This window comes from Drosophila albomicans, chromosome 3 (assembly GCF_009650485.2).
Source record: "Drosophila albomicans strain 15112-1751.03 chromosome 3, ASM965048v2, whole genome shotgun sequence".
NCBI lineage: Eukaryota > Metazoa > Arthropoda > Insecta > Diptera > Drosophilidae > Drosophila > Drosophila albomicans.
This window is the reverse complement of record NC_047629.2, coordinates 19076971-19089253: the sequence shown is the minus strand read 5'-3', so window position 1 is coordinate 19089253 and position 12283 is coordinate 19076971. Positions and strand designations below refer to the sequence as shown.

Below are 12283 nucleotides of genomic sequence, written 5' to 3'. Positions count from 1 at the left end.
CCAACAAAGTGGCTGCAATTGAGTAGAGCTTGCTGCAACAGATAAGAAAGCTGCAGCAGAAATATTGGCCAGCGACAAATTTGTCGGCTGTACCTTTCAATTTACAAAGCAGCCAGCACGCACACACACACACACACATGCACAAACAAACCAAAGCACAGCGCAGCGCAGCAAACTGAGAGCGCAGAAGAGAGCGCAGACGAAGCAGCTGCCACTAGTGGCAATTGAGCTGCCCTCGACGCGCATTTCATTTCACAGTGAGCGGTCGTCGTGAAAAGATATCCGAGTTGAAGCACCGGGAACACTGATTCAAAAACGAAAAGCACGCATGATCTCTTTGAAGGCAGCACAACACAACACAGTAATCGAGTGTCTTTGCAACATACGCGTACGCGAAATATAATTTAGGAATTCATTTTATATAAGTGCAATTACAACGAAGCCGCTTTAAAACGTGTCGCGGCGCGAAATTTACACAACTTGACGGCGACGACAATAATAAATTGTAACAAAAGGCAGGCTGGCAGACAAGTTTGACTGCTGCTCCTCGTCGTCGTAAATAATTAAATAACCCCAAAGGCGATTTGCAAAAATGCGTGTTCTCGCGAATTATTTTCAATTAATCATAAATAATGCAGTGCTCGTTTTAATTGTGATTTATTAGCCCAATAAAAGGAATTATTCAGAGTGTGTGTGTGTTGTTCGGCTTGCTCTGAAATAAACAAATTCAATTTAGTTTAAGTGAAATTACGCATGCGCAAATTAAATTCGATGTCTGTTAATTCAAATTGAATAACAACAACTACCAGCAAAAAGGAGTATAACACAAAACACAAAACAAAGATGAGCCGCATATTCAATTCGCTGCCGGCGTTTACGCTGCTTTTGCTGCTGCTGCAGCTCTGCCCACACAACAACAACAACAACAACGTTGCGAACGCCTTCAACTATTCGCCGCGGGCGAATTTTGTGATACGCGCACCGCAACATCTGAAATTCCAGTTACCCCAAATGCGCAGCTCCTACTTCGGCTACACATTGGTCATGCGTGAAACCAGGTGAGTGTGCTAATCTGTTATACATATATAACACATGTATGTGTGCCTGTGTTTGTGTGAAAGCCATGTTCGCAGGCGCCTTGTGCAAATATTTGCATACACATATTTTTACGATATGTTTTTTTTTTTTTGTTGGCTATTCGATAAACGAGACAAGCGACGCCTTTCAGGCGTTCCACAATTATGCGATCTGAGTCAATAATAATTCACAGCTGCCTCTTCCCCTCTACCCTCTGCCATCTAAATTGAGCAATCAAAGAAGTTACTTCAGCACTGAGCAAATCATAAAAGAATAAAAGTTCAAACTTGATTTGCGTCAATTAGCATGTGCTGAAGCGCAGCTTTTGGCATTTAACACTTTGACTACTTTTCTGTTATGTTTTTTTTTTGCTGCACCATAATTAAATCTGTGTTTTGCCAAATAATACAAGTATCTTATGTTCGTGTGTCAGCAAACCACAAATGGGTTCACTTTTGTGTGTACTTTTGTGGTAAGCAAACTCGTTTCCCAGTCATCAATTTCAAGTTAGCAGCTGCACAAATAAAACACACGCCATAAACAAAACATAACGTTGGATGATAGCGAAATATCTAATAGTTAAACTCAAGCACTTTAAAAGAAAAACAACTACAAATTTCTAAAAATAACAGACACTTCCACAATTGCCATCAATTTCAATTGCAACACAGATCTCCGCGAGGGGCAATTGACAAACCCAAAAAAAAAACAAAAAACTCAGTCCCAAACCCAACTCTCTCTGTCTCCGAGTCTCTTCCGAGCCGAATCTGAAGACCGGCGCGACCCACATTTGTTATGGATACACTCATATTCACTACTCATACTCGAACATACTCGTACTATGTGTGTGTACTTGTCTGTAGACCTGGCGTCCGCTTTTGGTTTAGAATACGGGTCCAACAATGACATCACATCATCACAACTAACAACTAAAAAGAAGCAAATCAAATGAAATCAAGTTTTCTAGTAAATACACAATGAAAGAGCCCCAAAAGGAAAGTAAACATTGCCGAAAAGTCCGAGCTGAGCATAAAAAAAGAATTCACACTTTAAGTTTGCCAACTATCTCACACCCTTTTTATTATAATCATTTCGAAAACTTTGCGCAAGTTTTCTTCTTTTTGTGATAATTAAAAATACGTGACATGCGCATAAGTGGAACAATGTTATGGACCACAGAAATTGACCTTTTGCATATCAAACTAAAACCAGTTAGTTACTTAACATTTAAGCATATTTTCACGAGGTTCCAAGAACTTAAATGAAAGAATTCAGTTTCCTCAAATGTGTTTGTTGACAGTCGGTAAAGAGTTAGTGTGTGCTTCTTTCTCTAGAACAATCTGTAAGCGTATTTGATCTTCACTACACTCGTTTTTTTTTATTGTTATTAGCCTCGTTTCACTGCTCCCTGAAATTAAGTTCGAGTACGCCTAATTATTTACGGAAATTACGCGTAAAATCACGACAACCTGTAATTTATTTCACATCAATTGAAGCTAGTAAAAACATGAACTCAGTCTTTTTTTTAATGGTGACTTCCGCATTTTGAATAGCGCTAAAAAGATTATTAGTGCATTAAAACAAAATATATATTATTTGCAATGCTTAAAGTGGGAATATGGAAAGTCTTCTTAATGTGTTATTAGAGAAGCACTTATTTATAAATCTGTTTCCATGTGTGAAAATGACTTTATTCTGTTGTCGTCTGTTTGCTTTGCTTCTAAGAAAATTACCGCTGTTCCAAAAGTCGCCGACGACATTTTCCATTTCGGGAATAATTATGATTCATTTGTTTTGCACAAGAATATAATATGATAAAGTGATCAGGCAATGCATTGCGCAATATTTTGACACTCGTGACGCCTTTTTGCATATGGCGCCTTCATGCCACAACAATAACAACAACATAGCAACAGCAACAGCTGCATATTGTAATGCATAAGCACACTTTACTGCAAGCGCCCCCAACGACAGCGAAGAGGAGACACACAGCAACAACAACTCCACGGACTTTGACGCCACAGTTTACACCGCAAAAATATTTTTAGACGCCTTCTCTTTGGTCATTAAACCCAAATCCAAAATGAGCAGAGAGTGAGAGCACCAAAAAATGCAGCAGCGGCTGCTTTTGTTCTTAAGCGTTTGTTGACCGCAAGTAGCTTTTGTTATTGTTGTTGTTATTATTTTTGTTGTTGCTGCTGATGATGATGGAGATGGAGATGGCAGCAATTACACACACAAGGCGAAAAGAAAGAACGAACATTTGTGTGGCTTTTGACGTTCGCTTATTCTTTATGTCTGCTTACATGGTCGCATAAACTGTTTCATTCGAGTTCCAATCCCCCGCAGTCAACACACACACTCACACACACATACACTCAGATTCAAACAAAGCGCCAGCCAAGACAGCAGACATACATTTGGACACCCAGTGGAACTTCCCACTTCCCATTGCCACCCCGACAATGTCAAGTTCCTTTGTGTAGTTACAAAGACTTCTTACAAAACTATGAAAACTATGCACACTCCTTACCCCAAAAATATATGTACTCACATCGAACAAAGCAAAAATCTTCTTCGTATTGCTTTAAATCGAGTAGAAAAACTGTATTTAATATGTATAATGGAATACTTGGAGAATTCGCACAACTGTAATTTCGTTAAGCGTTTTCAAATTATCATTCAAAAAATAAAAATTATTTCCATGTCGCTGAGATCGCAAAGTGAAAGTGAAAAAATAAACATGTGCCAAAACGGTTTTTTGTTTTGAACAAAAGCGAAATTTATTGCTCTCGATAAGGTCTTTAATTGGTGCTAAGATTGAAGTTGTTAGATTTTAAGAAAATTTGCAGCAAATTAATAGGTTTGGGTTAAGACATTTCAACGTAACCTTTACGAATATCTTAATGCCTTTATAATGTTTTTTATTCGTCTTATAAGAGGAGAATTTAATGAAATATATTCCATAACAAGAAGATTAAAATAGATCTACCAAAATATTAAACAAGGCTTAATTCCTACTACTTATATAGTTAGTAATATAGTTAGAGTTTAGACTTGTTTAATATGTGTTTACTTTCACATGTATAAACATGATTTATTTAAAAATTCATTTCATAAAATACTTGGAGTATTCCTATAGCTTTAGCTAAATCAAATTCACAAATCACAAAAATGCACTTGAAAGTTTATTGAGCACAGTGAAATTTTCAAGAATTTGAATATTATTAATTTCTTAAAATTAGCTTCCTTTATGTTATATATTACTTTTTTTTCTTTAAGACATATATGGCAGTTGTTTGCATCATGTATTTTTAAATTTAAGGGTAAACCACTTTCGTGTTTAATCATCGCAACTCATGCAGTTGTATTAGTATTATGACTATACTATGTATATGTATAGTATACTTTAATTTAAATTAGATTGCATTCTAACTTAAATATAGTATTCACATTGTTAGATATAAATAAGTGCGCCTTCCAAGAAATCTTTATCCGCTTCCACTTAAATGTCCGGCATTGTATGTAATCACGAATCCCCTGCAGTCTGCATGCTCTGCTATAACATATATCTGGGTGACACATTACATAGTGAGTGAGTGAGTCATTCAGCTGAGCATGCGCTGGTTTCAATTTTTTTGGGAAATACGTGCACTCAAGTCTTGGCTTTGGTGTGACGACGGTCAGTTATTGTATGTTTTGACTTGTTATTGTTATGTTTACTCGTTATTGCCGAAAGTAATAACAAATATTTGTTGCTTGTTTTTGTTGAGTTTTGCATAAGTGCCGCTTCCCATTATTACTCGTAAGTAGCCAACTGGCAAGTGCTTGTCATGATGTTGCGAACTACTGACATTTTTAATTACATTCGCTTTTTTATGGACCATAACAAATTTGGCCCGGCAAATTGATTACAACTATTGTGAGCATCCCATTGCAATGGGAGAGTGTGATTCATCTACCTGCTGACTCAGCAGCAAATATTAGTTGCAGGCAAAACGTTGAGGGAGCCATCTTATCAGAGAGTCTTTTGAATTGGAGAAATCAGCGTTTGAAAAGCAAAATTGGTTTAAATTAAGTAATTCGCACTCCGGCAGCATGCTAAACAAGAAAGCTTTGTAACCGGTTTCTTGGATATGCCTTTTTTTTGCAAATTTTGTTTTGCTTTCGGTGTTATCTTATCAGCAACAACAACAAATCTTTGCTGCAAGTTGCTCTTAGGTCACTTTATTTATATTTTCAAGATATTTAGAGTCCATGCATCGGCTTTTTATTTTACTATATTTAAATGTGGGCGCTCTTAAGCAAAGACAAAACACGGCCATAAAAACGAAGCTTTTTTCACTTGCACTGCGATAGGCAACGGTAAAGTGAGTAACCCGCTCACGCTTATTGAGTGAGTGAGTGAGAGAGAGAGCGCGTGACAACGAGAGAGCCAAGAGAGTGCCGCGACACGCGCTCAAAAGCTACCTGTAAGTTGCGGGTGAACGAAGCGAACGAATTCGGAAACAATGAATTCAGTCGCGTTTAGACGTTCGTTCGACAGACAACGAAGTTTGCTCTGCTGTTGGCTCACCTTGGGCGTGAGTGTGTGTGCTTGCGTATACGTGTGTTTGTTGTGTGGCAGTTGTGATAATATATAATCGAAACGTAGCATAGATACAAACATATAATAAAACCCGTTTAATAATTCAAAAACATAAAAAAAATGGGAATTTTTCCATTTACAATATGCAACATGGTGCGGCAAGGTCGTTGGTCTCTGCCGCCGATCCTGCTGTTGCTGTTGTGCGTGCTGTGCTGCAGCAGTGTGTGGGCGTATAACTTGTCACCCCGCCCGAATAGTGTGATCAAAGATCCACAGTTTGCCACCGTGATGCCGAAAGTGCGTGCGTCATATTTCGGTTATAGCATCAACCTGAGACCTCACGGGTAAGTGCCGTTCCAAGATCAGACTTTGCTTTGACTCTCAAAGCTTCTCTGTCCGTTATACTACTAGCAAACAGGTTGTGCATGTGTGTGTGTGCATGAGTTTGTATGGCTATGTGAGTGAGTGGAGTTGTGAGCCATGAGCTCAGTGTGTTGGATGATTCATCCAAATCGGATCGAAGATCGCTGAAGTTGGGATGGGATGGGGGCAGCAGTTGGACTGACAGCTTTGGGGGCCATAAAATATGTGAATGAAATAAAGCAGAGTTAAAAACTCTTTTTATAAGTTGTAAAAATGTACACTTAATACTTATTGTCAAGGCATTAAGCGGAAATAAAAATTGGATGGCAAAGAATGGCGAATGCACTTGAATGAGTTCGTATGAGTTAACAAATATTCATGAATGCCATTACTGCACGTTCTATATATAACTGGGCTGAATATGTCTGGCCGATACATATTCGAAGTCGATTTTCTAGCTAAAAGTTAGTCAATGCCAATTTTTCGTTATCAAGTTTTGCTTTTGGTCGATTTTCGTTGATAAGATTACCTTCATTCATATCGCTGTATTTGTGAGAGCAACGAATATTGCAAAATTCGAGACGGTTGCAAGTAGCAATAACTCAAAAAATGGAATAGAAAAAAACTAACAAAAAAATATGAATAGTAAAATTCTTTGTTCGCATAACTTTTTTAAAATTGCACGTGAAGCGGTGATAATTCAAGCTTTCAACAGTTGGAACATTTTCTCGCTGGCAACAACAATTTGTACACAAATAGTTTATCAAGTATACGACAGTTATGCTCACAGATAGCGTCTTTATCTGGTTGGTCACTGAGCAAAAAACACTCGACACACAACTGAAAAGCAAATACCGAACTGAATGCTCTTCTTAGATGGAGAAAAATAACGACTAATGCTCGTAACTGTTGTTCATGATGATGATGATGATGATGATGATGATGATGATGATGCATAGGCAATTGCTTCTTCTATTTTTTTTTTTGTATTTTATTGGCTGACTAATGCAAGTCAATTGGGCTGGGGTTCAGTGTCAGATTGTTGTGTGTACTAAAGATATTCACATATCTTTTCTTCGATTCTAGTGTCTTTGTGGGTGCGCCCCAAGCTCAGTCAACATTGGAGGCGCAACGCAACGTCAATGAGACGGGTGCCGTCTACAAATGCACCCTTTCGACTGGCGTCTGCAGTCCGTATGTGTTCGATGGGCATGGCAATCGCAACATTGCGAATAGCGAATACACATGGGACTCAGAGCGCAGGGATTTCCAATGGCTGGGCGGCTCAATGGATGGCGGCACCAAGGATACGGACAAGTTGCTTGTGTGTGCACCGCGCTTCATAGCGCCCTCGTCGAAAGATTACCATATGCATGGCATATGTTACTGGGTGTCTGATACTCTCGGCGATCAGCCACAGAATGTCACAAAGATCTCTCCGCTACGTCTTAAAACAGATCAAGTGCGCGAGGAGAACGATTACCGATACTATTACTATATACTCGCCGAGGAGGGATTCAGCGCTCATGTCTCCGATGACAACGAACAGTTTCTGATCGGTGCGCCCGGCATTTACACCTGGCGTGGCTCTGTGATACGCTATCGCAAGGTCTCGCTGGTGGATGATCCATCGGCCAGTCGCCGTGATACGAGCAGTCAGACGCGGAGTCATCGCAAGGCCAGAAGTGGTGGTGATTACATTGACTACGCACCGGAAGTTACCTATCAAACGGACATACCGAATCCGTCGCATTGGAATCAACCGGATGACTCTTACTTTGGTTACTCTGTTAGCTCGGGTCACTTTGATAGCCAAGATCTGAAGCGTCTGCTCTATGTGGCCACCGCACCTCAGGCTAATGAACAGTCTGGAGAGGGTTATATCTTCGATATACGCAGCAAGACAATTGATAAATATCACGTGTTCCGGGGCGAACAATTTGGCGAGTACTTTGGCTACGCTGTGCTCGCCGAGGATCTCAATGGCGATGGCCTCACCGATGTCATCATCTCTGCGCCGCAGCATTCCTACGAAGACTCACACGATAACGGCGCGATTTACGTGTTCCTCAACAAGGGACGGGTGAGTAACACTCGATTGACACTCTCTTCTTTCGTTATTCTGACTAATGTGGGGCCAATCAATTGCAGTTCAATTTCGAGTCCAAGATAATCCGCTGTCCGTTGCCCATTACGGCCAAGGCACGTTTCGGCACCACGCTGACCCGACTGGGCGACATTAATCACGACGGCTACAACGGTAAGTTACTCGCAACAGTCCCCGTTTCCCTCTCCCGCTTGCCCCTCTTTTGCCTGTTGCCTGCTCCACTTCCTTTGTAAAACATTTCGTGTTGATGACAGTAAAAAAAAACACATTCCAAAACTTAATTTCGACACGTCGATGCTTAAATACTCTGGACAGCGTAAAGTCAATTGAATTAAGTGTTAATTATGATGCACGAATTATTCTGATGACATGTATGACATCTAAATATTTTATCTTTTCTTGTTTAAATTCCTTTTATTGTTCGTAATGATGACAATTTTATACAGCTTAAATTTTTATTTTAAAAGGTTTCACATAAATGAAAAACAAGTCTAAGAAAACATAAAGTTTAAAAAAAAATCCATTTGTAACAGCTCGTAAATCTTCTGGTTATTACTATAATTCCAACGAATAAGTTATCGTTCACTATTTTTTCAAATGGCTAAGAAAGTTGTATGATATAATGTAATCCGATCCAATCAAATTTGCAGCAAAATGAAAACAAATTTATATCACGTTCTATTAAGTTGACTTCAATGTTATTCTAGTTTAGAGTTCTAATAGTATTAAATTACTTATTAAAAGAAACAAAGTTTCATTAGAAGATTAAAGATACATCAAACTTATGAAGAAATGATAAATCTATTCTATATTTATATGATATTGTAAGCCAATCTGGATTAAACTCCCAGTGAACTTAATTAAAACATATTATATATACAGCTTTGTGCCACGTTTCATTAAGATAAGAATTAGAATTAAGAAGAATAGATCAATTACCGTTAAAAGATAGACAAGCTAAACTCATCCTTTTATAACACTTATTGCCTGTTCTGTCACACAATGTGCGCAATAGTCTTAAGAACCGCTGCGTGACTTTGAAAGAAAGAATTTTACGCAGAGCACTCACTGTTTTGGGTGTGGTTGTGTGTTGTGTTTATTCAAGTTGAAATGAGAAAACACATTTGTGAAACAGTTCCGCACATCAGCTTGCAAATTTGTAACACTTTCGCTCGCATTGATTGCGATATTCATCAAACTGTTTTCCCCTTCTTCCAGACATTGCTGTGGGCGCTCCCTTTGCGGGCAATGGCTCCGTCTTTATCTATCTGGGTGGACAGCAGGGACTGCGGGATCAGTACAGCCAGCGCCTCGACTCGCCACAGACAACAGACTCTAAGTATGGCAGTCACATGTTTGGACATGGTTTGTCACGTGGCTCCGACATCGATGCCAATGGATTCAATGACTTTGCAGTTGGAGCACCCAATGCCGAGGCTTTGTTCTTGTATCGCGCCTATCCCGTGGTCAAATTGCATGCCAGTGTTAGATCCCAGAATCGTGAGATTAAGCCAGAGCAGAATCATGTAGAGATCACAGCCTGCTTTGGACTGACGACGACATCCACGGCGAGCTCGGCTAAGCAACAGGAAATGGCCATGCGAATTGTGATCGATGAGCAGCTGAAGCGTGCCAAGTTCACCCAATCGCAATCCAATGAGTTGAGTTTCAATGCCACAGCGGGCACCACGCAACAGTGTCGCGTGTTTTCCGTGGAGGTGCGTTACAGTGAGAAAGATATCTTCCAGCCCATCGAGCTGGAGATGCACTACGAGCTGATCAAGAAGGTGCCCGACTCCGAGGAGTTCTGTGAAACATGCGTGGCTGTCGATCCTGAGGATGCCAAGGTCTTCACCGAGAAGATCATATTCAGCACCGGTTGTGCCACTGAGATTTGCATTGCGGATCTGCGTCTGACGGCAAGAGATGCCAGGTAAGAGAGAGCGAGTCAGCAATAAATCAATATTAAACTTGATTGCTTACTTATTTAATACTTTGTTTGTTCGTCAAACACAGCTCCAGCTTTATTCTGGGCAGCGCGAAGGTGCTGCGTGTGACTTATGATGTCAGCAATGAAGGAGAGTCCGCTTACCTTCCGCAGTTGAATGTCACCAGCTCCAGTCAATTGAACTTTGCACAAATCCCCGGCAATTGCAAGGTGAGCGAATCCGTCATGGTCTGTGATCTGAACAATGGACGTCCCCTGGGCAAGGGGGACAAGGACAGTATTACCATCAGCTTCGATGTGAGCAGTCTAACGGGCCATGCGCTGACCATCAGTGCGGAGGTCTTCAGCACGGGCTCCGAGAAGAGTCCGAGTGACAACAAGCTGCAGAGTTTGATTGCGCTCAAGGAGTACACTGAAATCGATGCCTCAGGGTAAGCTAGAAAATCAATAACTATTTATAAGCATTACTAATTCAATTTCCCTTGCAGTGGTCAGACAAGTGCTTCGATCGATCTGGAGCATTACAAGAACTGGGCAGACATCACCAACAACTATGAGATCAAGAGCAACGGTCCCAGCACAGTGGATGGTCTGGAGATTGTCTTCAACATTCCAGTAGCCTACAGAGTTTCGGGTTCCACTGCCACCATTCCCATCATCAATGTGAGCAATCTGACCATGCAGGCCACCTACGATTCCCAGCTGGTGGCCATTGAGTTGCTCGATCAGAACAACACACAAATCATAATGAACACCGTTGAGATCTCTTCGAGCAGCAGCCGCGTTGAGCACACAGTTGTGGTTAGCCAGAATGGGGCACACTACGATTCGACCACCAGTGGACATGTGCATCAGTCGTGGCAGGAACTCGACTCGGATTCGGTGGCCACGGCATCCATGACACGCAAGCGTCGCGATCTGAAAGCGTTGACCGCCAATCGCGAGCAATATGCGCGAATTACGAACATCAAGGCGCACGATTTGCTCAGCGAGGACTTCAAGGGCAAGTTGCCGGTGAATCGCACCATTGTGTTCAACTGCAGGGATCCCGAGATGACCATCTGCCTGCGTGCTGTGATGCGTGTGTATAACTTCAAGCCGGAGAAGCCAGTTAATTTGAATATGCGCTACAGTGTCGATCTGAATGAGATCAATGCTATTCTGATTGATCCCTGGGAGTTCTTTGCCATACTCATTGATCTGAATATGCGTAAAGAGGGCGATCCTCTGGGCTCTTCGCTGGCCATTAAGCGGAAGATCGATCCTGTTGTTATATCAAAGCATTTGGAAACGACGCTGAATATCTGGATTATCATTTTGTCCGTTCTGGGTGGCTTATTGCTGCTGGCAGCCATAACATACGGCATGTACAAGGTAAGACCAAGAATATTCAAATTAAAGATAGTTTTTTTTAATAATATTTCTTCAATATTTTAGTTGGGCTTCTTCGAGCGCACGAAGAAGGATGAGCTGGATAAGCTGGTGCAACAGAGTCCCGTGGAACCCGAGGCTGAGACCCTGAACAGTGACAATAACTAAGCTCAAGATTGTGATAATCATTGCTCTTAATTTTTATGTAAACTTTGTGCAACTTTCGCGTATACAAACATCACATTTTAAATGGACGTGTCCGAGGAGAATCGAAATACCAAATACGACCCAATAATGAATGATCCAACGACAAGAAACAAAAAAACAAAACAAATTTAATATAGGAGTAAATGATAATCTAGTGCCACAAAGCATCGAATGCTCTTGTGGATTTTTTTATTGAACAAGAAGACGACGAGGAAAGGAGAAGACGAGAGGACGGGAGTGAGTGCCTTGTAATTTGTTATTCATTCGCATTTAGTTTATGTACAGCTGAGCTTGTATTCAACCCAAGCCATATTGCCATTAAATTGTAATTATTTATAAACGAAAAACAAAAAAACAAAAGATTTTGTATTAAGCATAAATGTTTAAATAGCTTTCTTCCTAGTTTGTAAGCTGAAATGGCAACAAAAAAGACTTGAACTTTGTTTACAATGTGAGATGAGAAATCCGATGGTAACTAAAACGAGAATTGTATGCAAAAATTCATCCTAGTATCGTATAAGAGAAAGTATTAAATAAATGAGTTTTTTAATCGAGTAACCGAAAGTGATATTCGTGTTTATTTTACGGAGGGGGAAATTCAATACTGAAATGAGTTCTGCAA

General features: G+C 40.4%; 1 protein-coding gene across 2 annotated transcripts; it reads left to right on the top strand.

Moving 5' to 3' along the window:
* Positions 1–269: 269 nt before the first annotated feature.
* On the top strand, positions 270–12225 carry LOC117570387 (integrin alpha-PS3-like). Of its 2 annotated transcripts, none has more exons than XM_034252000.2 (7): positions 270–1058; positions 7115–8111; positions 8180–8288; positions 9354–10068; positions 10152–10514; positions 10572–11457; positions 11521–12225. In XM_034252000.2, exons 1-7 carry the CDS (start codon positions 844–846, stop codon positions 11620–11622), a joined length of 3387 nt encoding a protein of 1128 aa, XP_034107891.1. In that variant the 5' UTR covers positions 270–843; the 3' UTR covers positions 11623–12225. The 2 variants fall into 2 exon arrangements, with proteins under 2 accessions (XP_034107891.1, XP_034107890.1); XM_034251999.2 differs by lacking the exon at positions 270–1058 and adding an exon at positions 5604–6009 and having other exon boundaries at positions 11521–12224.
* The last annotated feature ends 58 nt before the right edge of the window (positions 12226–12283 follow it).

Coding starts and splice junctions, on each gene's coding strand:
- LOC117570387 (XM_034251999.2), top strand. CDS start 5,786: ATGGGAATTTTTCCATTTACAATATGCAACATGGTGCGGCAAGGTCGT. Junction 10,069..10,151: donor CTGACGGCAAGAGATGCCAG/GTAAGAGAGAGC, acceptor CGTCAAACACAG/CTCCAGCTTTATTCTGGGCA. Junction 11,458..11,520: donor TAACATACGGCATGTACAAG/GTAAGACCAAGA, acceptor TCAATATTTTAG/TTGGGCTTCTTCGAGCGCAC.